The sequence below is a fragment of the Staurois parvus genome, unplaced genomic scaffold (assembly GCF_062004578.1).
Source record: "Staurois parvus isolate SC_StPar_1 unplaced genomic scaffold, SC_StPar_1.0 ptg000124l, whole genome shotgun sequence".
NCBI classification, from domain to species: domain Eukaryota; kingdom Metazoa; phylum Chordata; class Amphibia; order Anura; family Ranidae; genus Staurois; species Staurois parvus.
The window spans coordinates 2,312,219-2,329,754 of record NW_028317920.1 but is presented as its reverse complement, the minus strand read 5'-3'; the positions used below and the strand labels follow the sequence as shown (position 1 = coordinate 2,329,754).

Sequence of the window (17,536 nt, the reverse complement as noted above, 5' to 3'; positions counted from 1 at the left end):
TTTGGCTCAAATCGCACCGCGCAAAATTCGCATGTGATTTGCACAGGAATGCGGTGCGGTTCTGGTGTGAATCACATGCCGTATGTTGCACCGCATATGTGTGAACCCGGGCTTAGTGTATTTTAATTGGTTTGTGTGAAAGTTATAGCATCTACAAACTAAGGTATAGATACTAGAATTTCTATTTTTTGTAATTTTTTTATATTAGTAATGGCGGCGATCAGCGACTCATAGTGGGACTGTTATAGTGCAAGTACAACGTGTCCTTCTAACACTCCCCTCCCTACAGACTGACAATGCTGCTGCCCAAATATGCCCCCTGTGCTCCATTATCCAGAATGGTGTCTGTATAAGGCCTGGTTCATGCCAATACGTTTTTATAGTGCTTTTTGCAAAAACACACTACAGAAGATTTAACATGGTTTCCTATGGGACACGTTCACATCTATGCTTTTTTGAGCTGCTGCGTCTTTGGAAAGGGTCAGCATTTTTTCTGCAATAGAGTTCTAAGGAGCAGATGCTGAAACTCATGTAGTGCGTTTTTGCTGCGTGTTTTTTTAAGTGTTTTTGCCTGTTTTGCATTTTTTTTCTGTCCAGCAGCAAACAAATTTCCATTTTAACCAAAAAAAAAAGCTAAAAAAAAATGGAAAACGAGGTAAAAATGTATGAAAAAAAATTGTAAAAATGCTCACTCATGCAAAAATGCAAAAACACACTGCAAATGCACTGCAAAATGGACAAAAATCACAACGCATAGGTGTGAACCAGACCTAATACAGAAGGTGTGTTACTGAAAAGATCACAGAGGGAAAACATCCCAAAACAGAAAATGGATGCAGCCACCACACCTAACGATTGGTAAGCTGTAATCAGGGCGGACTGACCATTTGGAAACTCGGGCACTGCCCAAGGGCCAGGGGTCAGTAGGGGGCCCCATGAGATGCCCCTGGTACCTTTTTCATAGGCTTTTTTGAGTTTGGGCAAGGACACAGGGGCTCCATGATCCCCTATTGCCCAGGGGCCCCATGAGTTGTCAGTCTGCCCCTGGCTGCAATATATTACTTTTTGGGGTTTGAGTTTAATACCACTTTAACTCCTAAGGGTTAAGGAAGGCGCTTTTAAGTACCATGGATGTTTAATTTTTACAAAAAATTACCCCTCATTTTAAAATAAAGGAAAAAGCAGACAGTGAAATATCTGCACTCACAACAAAAAAAAAAAAACCCACAAAGTCATTAAATGAAATAAATTAAAAATTAGAGTAGTTTTTAAGCAAATTGCAGCTAAGCAGCTCAAACATAAAAATCAAACCTTTTCTACCTACTAAGATTTTACATTTTGCTGATGGTGAAATGTGTCATTTCCAGTCAATCTTGCTTATCCCTACTAAGAACTTCAACAACTGTAAGGCCTGTTTAAAGTGGGGGAATGATTGGACTCATCATCATTATCACATTATGTCCAAATAAAAACTTGAGCTTTAGCCCGATCTTTTTTATAACTTTTTTTTTAAATTGAACAACTTGCCTACAGGGCACTTTTACCCCCCTTCCTGCCTGGCCATATTTCAGCTTTCAGTGCTGTTGCAGTTTGAATGACAATTGCTCAGTCATGCAACACTGCGTCCAAACTAGATTTTTATCACTTTTTAGACAAATAGAGCTTTCTTTTGGAGGGTATTTTTTTCCCCATTGTATTTTGTTAAATAAATGAAAAAAGAACAAATATTTTGAAAAAAAGGTTTTTCTTTATTTCTGTTATAAAGTTTTGTAAATAAGTGATTTTTCTCCTTCACTGATGTGCGCTGGTGAGGCTGCACTGATGGGCACTGATAGTCTGCACTGATGGGCACTGATGAGGAGGGACTGATGAGGCTGCGCTGATAGGCAGCACTGATAGGCAGCACTGATGGGAATTGATAGGCAGCACTGATTGGCAGCACTGATGGGCACTGACAGGCATCACTGATGGGCACTGACAGTCAGCACTGATGGGTACTGATATCCAGCACTGATGGGCACTGATAGCCAGCACTGAGGAGGCACTGATAGCCAGCACTGAGGAGGCACTGATAGCCAGCACTGATGCGTACTGATATCCAGCACTGATGGGCACTGATAGCCATCACTGAGGAGGCACTGATAGCCAGCACTGATGGGTACTGATATCTAGCACTGATGGGCACTGATAGCCAGCACTGAGGGGGCACTGATATCCAGCACTGATGGGCACTGATAGCCAGCACTGAGGAGGCACTGATATCCAGCACTGATGGGCACTGATAGCCAGCACTGATGGGTACTGATATCCAGTACTGATGGGCACTGATAGCCAGCACTGAGGAGGCACTGATATCCAGCACTGATGGGCACTGATAGCCAGCACTGAGGAGGCACTGATAGCCAGCGGTGATGCATACTGATATCCAGCACTGATGGGCACTGATAGCCAGCACTGATGAGGAGGCACTGATAGCCAGCACTGATGGGTACTGATATCCAGCACTGATGGGCACTGATATCCAGCACTGATGGGCACTGAGAGCCAGCACTGAGGAGGCACTGATAGCCAGCACTGATGCGTACTGATATCCAGCACTGATGGGCACTGATAGCCAGCACTGATGGGTACTGATATCCAGCACTGATGGGCACTGATAGCCAGCACTGAGGAGGCACTCATAGCCAGCACTGATGGGCACTGATAGCCAGCACTGAGGAGGCACTGATAGCCAGCATTGATGGGCACTGATATCCAGCACTGATGGGCACTGATAGCCAGCACTGAGGAGGCACTGATATCCAGCACTGTTGGGCACTGATAGCCAGCACTGAGGAGGCACTCATAGCCAGCACTGATGGGTACTGATATCCAGCACTGATGGGCACTGATAGCCAGCACTGAGGAGGCACTGATAGCCAGCACTGATGGGTACTGATATCCAGCACTGATGGGCACTGATAGCCAGCACTGAGGAGGCACTGATAGCCAGTACTGATGCGTACTGATATCCAGCACTGATGGGCACTGATAGCCAGCACTGATAGCCAGCACTGATAGCCAGCACTAAGGGGGCACTGATATCCAGCACTGATGGGCACTGATATCCAGCACTGATGGACACTGATATCCAGCACTGATGGGCACTGATATCCAGCACTGATGGGGCTACACTGATGCGATCACAAATTGTGCATATAACTGTGCACCATACAAGATGCAGTTGCACTCTGCAAGTGCAATTGCTCCAGAGCTTTGTAAATGAGATAAAGATTCACTTTGGAATACCCAATCACATGCAAGGAAAACTGAAAAAAAGCACTTTTGCTTGCACATGATTGGATGATGGAAGTCAGTACAGCTTCTGCTCATTTATTAATCTCTGCTCCTGCATAGTGAAATTGCTCTTTTCAAAGTGTGCAGTCTATGCTCCTTTAGTAAATCAACCCCGTTGCCTTTTTACATAAAAAAAAAAAAGAAAACTTCTTCAGTACTGCAATTAGCTGAAATAAAATTGTGTTGGATTCAACTTCTGTGTCTTAGGCTATGTTCACATTAGCTTTGTTAGCTGGTGTTAGACAGGCATTTGGGAAGCGTTTTTAACGCTCCTCAAACGCCTATGAAAATTCTACACATGGCAGCACACAGTGCTGTTCACACTGAAGCGTTAGTGTCGCTTCGCGGCAAAATTGATGCCTCAGGAGGAGTTGAAGCCTTCCAATCAAGTCTATGGTGACTCTCCTCAAACGCCTGGCAGGTGGTTGCGATACGCAGGGGCGGACTGACCATTCGGAAACTCAGGCACTGCCTGAGGGCCCGGGGTCAGTAGGGGGGCCCCATGAGATGCCAATGGTACCTTTTTCATAGGCTTTTTTGAGTTTGGGCAAGGACACAGGGGCCCCATGATCCCCTATTGCCCGGGGGCCCCATGAGTTGTCAGTCCGCCCCTGGCGATACGTTTGCGGAGTGTTAATACCATTTAACATCCTTGTAGGTGTTTGTGGTGCGGTTTTATTGCTTGGTAGACGCCTATCAAACGCCTCAAAAACGCTCATAGGGTGTTTGGGGAGCGTTTTGGAGAGCGTTTGGGGAGCGTTAAAAACACTTCCCAAACGCCTGTCTAATATCTGTCAAATGCTATAGGGGCGTTTGGCAAATGTTAGAAATTAGTCAAGTGTGAACGAGACCTTACAGAAGAGCTAAGCTGTCTGTGGACAGTGCCAAGTCAGCAGGTGGCCATACTGTCTGGACAGACGGACTGGGTCTACAGAGGTATGTCAGTGCATAAAGCGACATTTGAAACAGAACACTGCTGACTTTGCTATTGTCATTTGCTCTACCTGCAGACTTACACCAGTCTAGTATCTGTCCTTTCTGATGAAGAGGTATTTAACCCCCCTGGCGGTATTCCTGAGTGTAGCTCGGGGTAAAGTTTCAGCACCACAAGCGGTAACCCCTCCCCCCGAGCTACACTCGGGAATACCCTGCAGCGCTGGTCCAGGATCTCTTCTTCACTTACCTTGTCTTGCGCTCCCGCGATGTCCCCCCTGCAGTGTCCCCGGCAATGTCCTCCGGCCGATGCCGACATCTGTCTTCGGGGTTCCGTTCCCTGTGACGTCGGGACGTACGGGGGACGGAATGGCGGGAAATTAAAAAATGTGAAAAAGTGACATTCACTAAATACACTAAAATCACATAGTATAACATTCCTGTATCAAACCATTTCACATACATTTTGTCCCGAGTGCTTTGTCCGGCGCCCTGCCTGCATTTTTACTGTTCTTTCTGCCTGAAAACTGAGAAACGTCCATGGCGTCCAAAAAGCGTCCCTTTAGGTCAAAAGCAGTTTTAGACCGGCTAGAGAACAGCGATAGTAAATCAGAACCACTTGCAGAATTGAGTGATGATGATTCGTGGGGGAAATTCCTCATCAGACACTGAAAACGATTCTGCGACTTTGCTCAGTGATGTGCGAACTTGGCGCTATATTTCAAATTTCAGTGTTTTTGGTTTGATTATATTATTGAATTAAATTTATTATTATTATATTATTATTTTTTATGATTATTTATTAAATTATAATTTATGATTTCGTGTTTCAAATTTTATCATCCCCGGGATGTTTACTAGACTCTTGTTCGGACAGATTTCAGTGAGTTATTCCTAAGAATTACAGGCCTACAATAAAAAAAATACATATTTCCATGCAAAAAAAAGACCGCTTTGAGCACAGAAATATGGACATAATCAGACCGCTAGGGAGGCTACAGAGGGTCTACTGACACTTGGCTTTACATATTACCTTCACTTTCTGAAGATATAATGTTGTAATGTTGTTCATTTTAGTGTATTAGATGGAACTGAGTAGCCGCGTGTTTCATACTCCTTTATGAGGGCAGGAGCCTTCTGATTGTGCAAACAGTTTATCTCTTTTGAGAAATGGAATTAGCCGTGTTCCTCTTTATCTGTGCTGTGCCTGCATGACGACCCGAGGACCTCTATCTATGTCTCATGTGAATGCTGTGACCTGACTTTCCTCTGGAACACTAATGAAAATCGTGCGCCTCTCTTCTCAGTGATCATTGAGGCTGACAGAACAAAAAAAAAAAAAAAACTACAAAAAATGTCCAAATTCTCATCGCTGGCCGGGTCTGCCTTGATTAGATGTTTTGGGAAGAGGGACAGTATAGCAGATGATACAAAAATACTTGTAGGGCTGGTCACATGTTACCATCTGGAATATGTTTGAGTTACTACGTTTATATAGAATGCATCAGATTCGTGTCTTCATAAAATGGGGATAAACGTGTATGATGGAGTCATGAGATTACCTGGAAATGTTTAAGTGCATCCATAAAGATTGTAAATTCGTTCACACACATTATAATCTGTTCTTTCAATTGTCATTTTTTTTTTGTAAATATTTTCATCTGTTGCTTGCATCAAAAGCAAATATTTTCAAGCGGAGATCTTAAAAATCATTTCTATTAGTATTATTTATTTCAGGTACTTATATAGCGCCGTCAGTTTACGCAGCACTTTACATATATATTGTACATTCACATCAGTCCCTAACCCTCAAGGGGCGTACAATCTAAGGTCCCTAACCTTCAAGGGGCGTACAATCTAAGGACCCTAATTTACATTTATACATATACATACCTCCTAGATTGTAAGCTCCCAGGATCAAGGCCCTCCTAACCCTCTTGTATTGAACTGTATTGTTGCTGTATTGTCTCCCTTTATATTGTAAAGTGCTGAGCAAACTGTTGGCGCCATATAAATCCTGTATAATAATAATACTAGGTCCAATTTAGACAGGATCCAATTAACCTGCCAGCATGACTTTGGAGTGTGGGAGGAAACCCACGCAGGCACAGGGAGAACATGCAAACTCCAGGCAGGTGGTGCTGTGGTTGGGATGCGAACCAACGACCCGAGTACTGCCAGGCAGAAGTGCTAACCATTTAGTTACTGTGCTGCTCAGTTCTAGTCAAATTAAAGAAATCATTATTTAGTTTTTAATGCTATCCAGGAAACATTGCAGCTGTAAAATAAATCATAAAGTTCACTTGAGTTAGCTTAAAGTGTTACTAAACCCAGGACCCTGCATTCACTATATCTGGTCTCCCCGGACCCTGCATTCACTATATCTGGTCCCCCCGGACCCTGCATTCACTATATCCGGTCTCCCCGGACCCTGCATTCACTATATCCGGTCTCCCTGGACCCTGCATTCACTATATCCGGTCTCCCCGGACCCTGCATTCACTATATCTGGTCTCCCCGGACCCTGCATTCACTATATCTGGTCTCCCCGGACCCTGCATTCACTATATCTGGTTTCCCCGGACCCTGCATTCACTATATCTGGTCTCCCAGGACCCTGCATTCACTATATTTGGTCTCCCCGGACCCTGCATTCACTATTTCTGGTCTCCCAGGACCCTGCATTCACTATATCTGGTCTCCCCGGACCCTGCATTCACTATATCCGGTCTCCCCGGACCCTGCATTCACTATTTCTGGTCTCCCCGGACCCTGTATTCACTATATCTGATCTGCCCTTGTTTGTTTCTGGGCAAAATAAAAATGCAAAATGCAGCAAAAATATGGCAAAAACGCACTATATGCAATTCAGCAGCTTCTCCATTGAACTCTATTAGCAAAAACGCTGCTTTTTTGCATTTAAAAAAGTCCCTGATCCTTTCCAAAAACACAGCATCTCTTAAAAGCATAGATGTGAACGTGTCCCATAGGAAACCATGTTAAATGGACTGTAGTGCGTTTCTGCAAAAAGCACTCAAAAACGCATTGCTGTGAACCAGACCTTAGGCTCCATGCACACTAGTACTAGACCAGGCCATTTTTTCCAATGGGGCACTGCTTTACTTTAACTGTTAATTGTGCAGTCATGCAACGCTGCACCCAAATGAAATTTACATCCTTTTTTCCCACGTATAGAACTTTTCTTTCAGTGGTATTTGATCACCTGTATGTTTTTTTATTTTTTGTGCTATAAACAAAAAACTGACAATTTTGAAATAAAAACTATATTTTTGACTTTTTGCTATTAAACATGCCCAGTAAAAAAATTTAAAAAATCTAATGTCGTCATAAATTTAGGGCAAAATATATTCCTTTACATGTCTTTGCTAAAAAAAAATCCTAATACATGTAAATTAATTGGTTTACGTGAAAGTTATAGAATTTACAAATGGCTGGAATTTTTTAAAATTTTTTACTAGTAATGGTGGCGATCAGCGACTTAAAGCAGGACTGCGGCGGGCATTCTGACACTGGGGGGGAACTGACTTTGTGTCACTGACATCCCCAGTGACACTAATACAGTGATCAGTGCTCCTAGATTGTAAGCTCCAAGGATCAGGGCCCTCCATTCCCTCTTGTATTGAACTGTATTGTTGCTGTATTGTCTCCCGTTATATTGTAAAGCGCTGAGCAAACTGTGTGTGCTATATAAATCCTGTATAATAATAATAAAAAGCACTGACATTGTACTAATGGCACTGGGCAGGAAGGGGTTAACATGAGGGGTGATCAAAGGGTAAACTGTGAGCTGTTTCACTGGGTGCTGTATGTGTACACTGTAAGAACACTGCTTTGTATGGCTCTGCTATGCAGAGCCATACAAAGCAGTGTGCAGGATCTGACACAGGAGAGATCTGTGTTGTTTATAGACAGGTCTCTCCCCCGTTGGTGGTACATGGCAATTGCCGGGTGCTGCCTGGGAATCACCGGCTGGGACCCGGTGATTGACGGCCGAAGCCGCAAGTAGAGGCGCAGGTAGGGCGTGCCCCCTACCCGGAACTACAAAATCACGTATATTTATATGTGATTTTGCACAGCTGTGCTGCCCTGTAGTAGTATTTCTGCTATATTTATTATTTATCTTTTAGTCTTTTATTTTTTTAGCCCTGGCTTTGCTAAATAAAGAAAATATGGATGCAATCACTTCACATTTCCTTTATCTATTCTGCAGCCTCCCTGCACACTTCTCCAGAGGCTTAGCCATTAAACAGTCGTTCACTAGAATAGCTTATATGAGATATGAAACAAACTCAGTGAAATACTGAATAGGTTTTCTGAAAGTGCTACGAGGGAATTCATGACTACTCTTTATACAATAAAATGTGTGTTTAGCTGCTCACCGCCACAGGGGAAACTCACTGCAGAATCTTCACAAAAAAGTGCAACCTGTCAAGTGTCTTGCTGCTGCTAACACTGCAAATTATTACTGAAACTTCTATTGTTGGATTTTGTATTTGTACAAAAATATTATCCCAATCCTCAATTTCTACCTTAACTATGGCTTGCAACCTAACCTGTTAAATTTAGGCCGGATGGTTCAAATTTCAGCCGGTCCAGAGGGTACCGGGCAAGATTCGATCCACCTATGGGTAGGCTGGTTGTACTATTCTACTAGTCTATTGATCAGCTTCAGTACAATCAGCCTGTCTGATTTTTTGCATAGGATTACTGCCGATGACTATAGCCTCCTGCAGTAATCATTGTGTTCTGCCGGCAAGGGAGGTTTCCCATCGGCAGAACACAATAGCACTAACAGGAGGGATTGTGACTGTGTTGATGGCGGAATAGAGAAATTTTCTTTGGTACAATTCAGAATTGCATCATCTATGGCTTGCTTTACAATTTCATTTTATTCATTAAGTCAGACTGTTAAGTCAGCTAAGGAAATTGAGAGTTTCCATTCTAAAAAAGTTTTGGAGGAAAGTGGGGGATGTTCACTGCAATTTCACCATTTTAGAAAAATGAATTGGAATCAATGAGGAAGGTGAAATTAAGTTAGTTTTATTATGTTTCTAAAGACATTTTTTAAATGAACATAATAAACATGCTATACTTACCTGTTCTGGGCAATGGTATTGTATAGATTGGCCCAGAATCTTCTCTTTTGGGGTCCCTTTCTTCCGCTGTTTGCTCCTTTTCTGTGATTGCCCCTAGAGCAGGGGTTTGCAACCTTAAAGACATAAAGAGCCACTTGGACCCGTTTCCGAGAGGGAAAAAAAGACTGGGAGCCGCAAAACCATTGCAACATTTAAAACAAATCCGACACTGCATATATTGCAAAAAGCGCTCTGGTCATGAAGGGGGTTTAAGGGCCCAGTAAGCAAAGGGTTAATCAGGGCCACAGTGTATCGTCATAATCACAATCATAGCCTTAGGTAAGTGGTGGGCAACCTTTTTTTTCAACTGAGCCAAATCTCGCCAAAACCACGATTGAAATTTATTTTGAGAGCCACATTTTAAAAACTGAAAATACATCCCCCATATAGTAATTCATCCCCCATAGTAATTCATCCCCCATAGTAATTCATCCCCCATATAGTAATTCATCCCCCATATAGTAATTCATCCCCCATAGTAATTCATCCCCCATATAGTAATTCATCCCCCATAGTAATTCATCCCCCATATAGTAATTCATCCCCCATAGTAATTCATCCCCCATAGTAATTCATCCCCCATATAGTAATTCATCCCCCATATAGTAATTCATCCCCCATAGTAATTCATCCCCCATATAGTAATTCATCCCCCATAGTAATTCATCCCCCATATAGTAATTCATCCCCCATAGTAATTCATCCCCCATATAGTAATTCATCCCCCATAGTAATTCATCCCCCATATAGTAATTCATCCCCCATATAGTAATTCATCCCCCATATAGTAATTCATCCCCCATATAGTAATTCATCCCCCCTATAGTAATTCATTCCCCATATTGTGTCAATTCACTTACCTTTGCTCCGCGCGTTCCTCTCGCCGTGTTCCCGCGCCGTTCCGGTCTTCAGGGCGGACTGTGAGAGGAGAGGAGTTCGTCACGCTGCCCCGCCTACATCCTGACAGCCAATGTTTGCCACGCTCCGCAGGCCGGATTAAAAGGTCCGCCGGGCCGTAGTTTGCCCATTGCTGGGCTAGCTGCAGAGTCCTGACTTTTGGGGCGGCCACCCGAGAGGAGGGAGGGGAGCGGGCGCCCCGCACACAGAAGAGCCACATTAAAATGTGTAAAGAGCCGCGGCTTGCCGACCACTGAGCTACGGCAACCCTATTGCCTGTCACCTGGTGGGCAGTGTGCTCCGGAGCCGCAGCAAAGGTGAAAAAGAGCCGCATGCGGCTCTGGAGCCGCGGGTTGCCGATACCCGCCCTAGAGCAAACCACTTTCTATGGGGGCAGATGTGCAGACTGGATCCCGAGAGGGGCTGACTGCATCCATAAACTCACACAGTGCAGCTCAGCCACGCCCCTACACTCCCTCCCAACAGTGTTTGATTGATAGCAATAGAAGCCAATAGCTCCCGCTGCTGCCTCAGACCCTGTGAGAAGAAGGGAGAGAAGAGATGCGGTCATGCACAGTGCTTGACTGATTGATGGGGGCACCAGTGGCGGACTGACAACTCATGGGGCCCCCGGGCAATAGGGGATCATGGGGCCCCTTTGTCCTTGCCCACACTCAAAGCACACCCAAAAAAGCCGATAAAAGGTACCAGGGACATCTCATGGGGCCCCCTACTGAGCCTGGGCCCTCGGACAGGGCCCGGGTGCTCGAATGGTCACTCCGCCCCTGGGGGGAACACAGGATATTGTAAATGCTTTTTACCTTAATGCAGAGAATGCATTAAAGCAGCGTTCCACCCAAAAGAGGAAGCTCCACTTTTCTGCCTCTTCCCCTCCTCCACTGCCACATTTGGCATCTTTTTTTTGGGGGGGGGGGAGCAGGTACCTGGTTTTGGCAGGTACCCTCTCCCACTTTCTGCTCAGTTCGCCACCCCCTGCAGTCCTCTGGAACAATTCCAAGGTCCCAGACAACTGTAGCCCATTCATGCACAGTAGGAAACCGGCGGTGAAGCTGCCGTTTCCCTTAGTCAAGATGGCGGCGCCAGCCCCTGACAGCCGTTTGAAGAATCAGCTTGGAGGTAGGACACCGTTGGATGCATGGACAGGTAAGTGCCCTACTATTAAACGTCAGCAGCCACAGTATTTGTAGCTGCTGGCTTTTAATTATTTTTTTTTTGGGCAAGTGGCGGGGGCAGGAACTCCGCTTTAAGTTCAAAAACGTTTTAGCTTTAGACCCACAAGTGGTTTTTAAAGGTGCGATGGGCTTAAAGTTTAGGTTACAGAAGCTCTTTTTAACTATTCTTGGGCCAAAAATACCTCTTCTTTTTTTTTTTTTTTTTTTTTGATTACCAAAAGAAAACAGATAGACAAGTAAAATAAAAGTATAATTTTGAAAGCAACTGCACGAACAACAAATAAATACACAAAAAAATTACAGAAAGCCCTGAATTAAATAAACATCCCTAAATACATCCCACCAAAAACCCACACCTTCCGAATAAATTAAAGAGGAGAACTTTTTTAAGTACGCTTCACCTAAGCAGCTCAATAAATGAACTAGAATTTTTGCAAATGGCAATAACGGCGAAGTCAGTCATTTTCCAGCAGTTTCGCTGAACACTCTCTGCTCATCCATACTGTCAACCCAAACCCCTAACCTGTTACTGATCAAAAAAGAGCAGCTCTACTTTTGCATGAGCATATCATATATAATTGCTTTACCATGCACTGGTTTTAACTTGTGTTGCCAGTATGTCTGGTTGTAAAACAGGCATTGGTTCGAGGGAGGGATTGCGGAAAAAAATCAAAGTAACGTCCTATGTATGGTCTGTAAATGTATTATTACTGTGGATGAGAGATGGGGGCATGGTAGGGGGTGCACTGTTTCAATTCACAGGGGCCATTGTACATTGTGGTCATAGACATCTCCTGGCTGCTCTGCATGGGCTGTCCGTAGAAGAAATTCCAGGATATTTCAAACACAAAGCTTTGGAATTGGTAGGTATTATTTTCCACATAACTGAGCATCCAAATTGTGATTTTATCACTTGGTTTGCTATGGAGCAGAGAAAAAGTGGAACTGTAACAGCCTACAATGGAGTTTTCCCACACACTGCCATATCTGAAGCTGTGAATGGCTTACTGGTTTAAGGCTGCCCAAACCTATTCCTGGCATAAGACAGATGCTGGTAACAAAATCACTGGGATTTCAGTACCACTTTAATCTGTAGCCTCCCTGACGGTATTTCCGAGTGTAGATCGGGGTAAAGTTTCAGTACCAAAAGCGACTCTGCTCTGGGATCTGTTCTTCACTTACCTTGTCCTGCTCTCCCGCGATGTCCCCCCTGCAGTGTCCCCGGCAATGTAATCCAGCGGATGCTGGTATCTGTCATCTGGGTTCCGTCCCCTGCGAGCGTCAGGACGTACGGGGGACGGAACGGCGGGAAATTTGAAAATGACAAAAAGTGACATTCACTCAATACACTAAAATCACATAGTAAAACATTCCTGTATCAAACCATTTCACATACATTTTGTCCCGAGTGCTTTGTCCGGCGCCCTGCCTGCATTTTTACTGTTGTTTCTGCCTGGAAACTGAGAAACGTCCATGGCGTCCAAAAAGTGTGCCTTTAGGTCAAAATCAGTTTTAGACCGGCTAGAGAACAGCGATAGTAAATTAGAACCACTTGCAGAATTGAGTGATAATGATTCGTGGGGGAAATTCCTCATCAGACACTGAAAACGATTTCGCGACTTTGCTCAGCGATGTGCGACCTTGGCGCTATATTTCAAATTTCAGTGTTTTTGGTTTGATTATATTATTGAATTACATTTATTATTATTGTATTATTATTTTTTATGATTATTTATTAAATTATAATTTATGATTTCGTGTTTAAAATTTTATCATATCTGGGATGTTTACTAGACCCTTGTTTGGACAGATTTCAGTGAGTTATTCCTAAAAATTACAGGCCTACAATAAAAAAAATACATATTTCCATGCAAACAAAATGTACCGCTTTGAGCACAGAAATACTGACATCAGACCGCTAGGGAGCAGGCCTCTTGGCTGGTCAATTGACTTTGCTCAGTGCAACCTCCTTCTCATGCTTCTGTATGGGAAAAGATGACATGAATTTAGAGAGGGTAGTGAATGATCCACTAAAATCAAAAGGTCTGATTTGGGACTATTTAAAAGATGGGGGTTTCGGAAATCATTAGCTACCATAGCGAAGAGAGGGGATATAGTACAAGAGGTGCCACCATCTCTGAAAACATAGAAACTAGTTGGTGGGACTTTAAAGGCACAAGTTTGTCAATTAATGAACTAATGAATCAGCAGTTAAAAAAAATAACAATCAATTTTTATTTTGTACAATCTTAAAAAAGATATAACATATTGTAATACAAAACTTGTGGCTGTATTGTCAAGGATATATGACTTAGTACTAGTAATAGAAGATCAGTATTGCATGTGTTGCCACTTACGCGTTTCAAGACCAGTCGTCTCTTCCTCAGAGGTGCTCAAAGAGGCATGATACATGGCCCCGTGTGGGGGCAGGGAAAGTAGACATGACCTGCCAGAGAATTAAAAAGTATTAATTCCCATAGATGCAGCAGAAGATACTCATAAGCCTCTCACAGCAAGGGTAATAGTAGAACGCAGAGAAAGAGAGATGACAAAAGCTGCCCAAACGTTTCCTGGAGGGACGGACTGACCATTTGGAAATTCGGGCACTGCCCGAGGGCCCAGGGTCAGTAGGGGGCCCCATGAGATGCCCCTGGTACCTTTTTCATAGGCTTTTTTGAGTTTGGGCAAGGACACAGGGGCCCCATGATCCCCTATTGCCCAGGGGCCCCATGAGTTGTCAGTCCGCCCATGTGCACAAGGATGCTAATAGGATGGTGCTGTGTGGGAAGAACAAGAAAATGAAGATGACTCAACTCCAAAAAACCCAATAAAGATTTCTCAAGGAGAAGAAAAGACCACTTCTGGATTGTTTGCCCAGAAGTAGGATTATGGTGTGTGGACAAGCCAGGCTGCACCAGCTGATTCATTAGCTCCTTAATTGACAAACTTGTGCCTTTAAAGTCCCACCAACAAGAGGACGTTTCTATTCTATTAGCTACCATAGCAGTCAAGATGGAAGTAGGAGGAAAAGTAGATCCACTCAGGTTGAGTTCCGAAGTCAGTCTGAGAAAGCAAAATATTCCTGTGTGACTGCAGCATATTTGACATGGTAAGGGAGAGATTGTATCATGTAAAATATTGGGCAATGTTATAAGGTCTCATGCTGTCTTTTTTTGCAGTGCCTCACCCCCAGAAGCAGTTAGCCTATAACACCTCGAAAGCCGGTGTGGTGAAATTAACACAGACGCTGGGAACAGAATGGATTGACAGAGGAGTGAGGGTCAACTGCATCTCTCCGTAAGTGCCTGTCACCATAACGTTTTCTTCTGCGCTACATTCACTATTATATAAATTACAGTTTTTCATATTCTGAAATGTGCAAAGTGACTGTAAAATGACCCATTTGCGGCCTGAAAGCTTTAAGGCTGAACTCCAGGCAAATGGCTAAAGCCACGGATGAAATACATATATGGGAACTGTTTTTACTTACAAAGGATCTGTATTTCTATCCATCCAGTTCTAAAATTTACACAGCTCTGCCACACAACACAACCCTGTCTGGCAGGGCAGGAAACCTGTTTTTTTTCCTCTGCTGCAGTTAAGTAGCACTTACAAGTCTTGTCCCACAGCCTGTGACTGGACAGTCAAAAAGGAAGCAGCTTAGCACAGGACCAAAAGATGAGCCATAGAGTCCCCTCAGCACCTCCACATGTCCAACATGACCGGGAACTGTGTGGGCAGATTTAGCGGAGAACTGGGAGAAACCTATACCATCTTATTAGGATTTTATAGCCTGATGCCTGGATTCTGCCTCTGGGTGGTGCCTAAATGGGGACGGGAAGGAGTATGCGCTCATGCCAGAGGCATATACCAAAACACGAATGGAAATAAAATGGTGCACTGCCAAATTTTGTTTACTTGGTTAGGGTGATGCAGTGAATGTGATGTACAATATTTGAGGAGGTTTGAGTGCACAGTCTTCTTCTACTTAGTTTTTTAAATTCTTTCAATGAGGTGTGTTATGAAAAGGCAGCACCAAGAACACACATGAAACACATGCCCTTTTTACGGAAAGTCTTTCATAAATAAAATGTTTGCCGTGGATAGGGGAGCATCTAAAAATGCTACTGAACTTGCATCAGCCACAAATTAAAATTAAGAAAAAAAAAAGAGAAAATGGGTTTATTGCCTAAAGAGCTAGCAATCACATTTAAACTACAGTTAATGAACTGACCTTAATCTCTCCAATGTTGTTTGGCAGCTTCACCTATACTTTCCCTACAGCAGTTTCAAATACATTGACACTATGGCTACTCTGTGTCCCACCCCTTTTACAGTGAGGGGGTCAGCTTCTCTAAAAGCTCCCTAATTGGCCCCTCTAAACCTGCTGGCTGTAAATCAAAGGCCATGCAGTGCATTATGGTTTAAAAAAATTCTCCCATGTGAATCTGAACACAAAACATTAGCTGGGATGGCAATATTCCATTCTGAATGATTCACTTTGAGCCTATTGTAGCATAGAAGCTGTGAATATGAACCTCCTCCCTGTATTGGACAAGCATCTCTTCTTCTAAGATTGATTAGCCAGGTTCTTCTGTCTAGGTTATGGTGTGTCCATAGACATGCAATCATTTTGCAATGCAATAATGACCATATCATGGCACTAAGTAGCATCAGAGACTATACAGGGCCTGCTCTAGAACGTAGAAGACCTTAACAGTCTATCATCATTTTTGGGAGGCAGTAGCCAGGATGGCTTGTAGTTCCACCCATTGTACCCTTGGTGTGTCTACTGGTGACCTGGCCTTAACTATTTCCTTTTTTCTGTTGTCATCCCTGCCTTGGGCTTCTCATGGAAATTCAAGGAATTCCTGGAATTCAGCTGTAGGCACAATTCAATTACACTTAGGGTAGCAGATCTTCAGGGCACTACTATCCTTGCAAGCTTGTGTAGAGGGGGGGAAAAGTTCAGGTAGATGCTCTTCGCACTAGGAGATCAGAAGCAATGGGAAGAGTATCCAATATTTCTTCTATGGCTCTTGGCCGGTGGACCTATTGGTGGGCAAGATCATGACCAAGAAAGGCTGAAAGTGTCATTTCGTGGGCTGCATTAGCGCCTTTTAGATTTAGAACTATAGCCTTTCTTGTAGAAAAAAAAAAATCTAAGACAAGTTTAGGAATCCTAATTACGAAGTCTTGCGTGGCTCCTTATTTCTTCTTCGAAGAACGGTATTAGTTTTTCTTTCTCCAAATGAAATTCTGGCATGGGAAAGACATCGCTAATAGCTTGTTAGCGCAGCACAGTCAATACACCAGCACATTAGTACGCTGGCAATCGCTGTGGATAACCTGGAAAGGCTTCAAATGAGTCTTGCCTGCGAAGATGCAGAGTGGCATTCCTCCAAAGAGAAGAATATACAACCGAGGAATATCTTCACTCTTACAGCAGCCAAAGATGCCTTTCTTATAATCACTCAGTGAGGGTGCTGAAAGCTTGCAGAGTCGACAACATTTTAAATATATATGAAATAAAACAAGGTTAGATCATCTATACTGTACCAATAAACAAAATGCTAGGGAGTATAGTGTATGTGTGTGTGTGTGTGTGGGGGGGGGGCACTGTACATGTTCTTTCCAATAATAATTGTTTTAGTGTATTTTGCACTTGGTATGTTTAACCTCCCTAGCGGTATTCCCGAGTGTAGCTCGGGGTAAAGTTTCAGTACCAAAAGCGGTAATCCCGAACTACACTCAGGATTACCCTGCAGCATTGCTCCGGGATCTTTGTTTCACTTACCTTGTCCTGCGCTCCCGCGATGTCCCCCTGCAACGTCCCCAGCCATCTCCTTCGGCTGATGCCGGCATCCGTCTTCCGGGTTCCGTTCCCTGCGAGCGTCGGGACGTACGGGGGACGGAACCAGCGGGAAATTCAAAAATGTAAAAATGTGACATTCACTATGGTGTCCGTTTATGACACAGAGAATAGCTGCGATTCAACAGATCTCAGCTATTCTCTGGTCA

The 17,536-nt window shown here is 43.7% G+C and overlaps 1 protein-coding gene across 1 annotated transcript in view; it reads left to right on the top strand.

Moving 5' to 3' along the window:
- LOC149467071 (uncharacterized) overlaps positions 1 to 17,536 on the top strand; it is a 112,480-nt gene that overhangs the window by 59,250 nt on the left and 35,694 nt on the right. Inside the window, exon 8 of the mRNA XM_089672266.1 lies at positions 14,695 to 14,812. Coding sequence (XP_089528392.1) covers positions 14,695 to 14,812 — 118 coding nt within the window. The remainder of the gene's footprint in view (positions 1 to 14,694; positions 14,813 to 17,536) is intronic.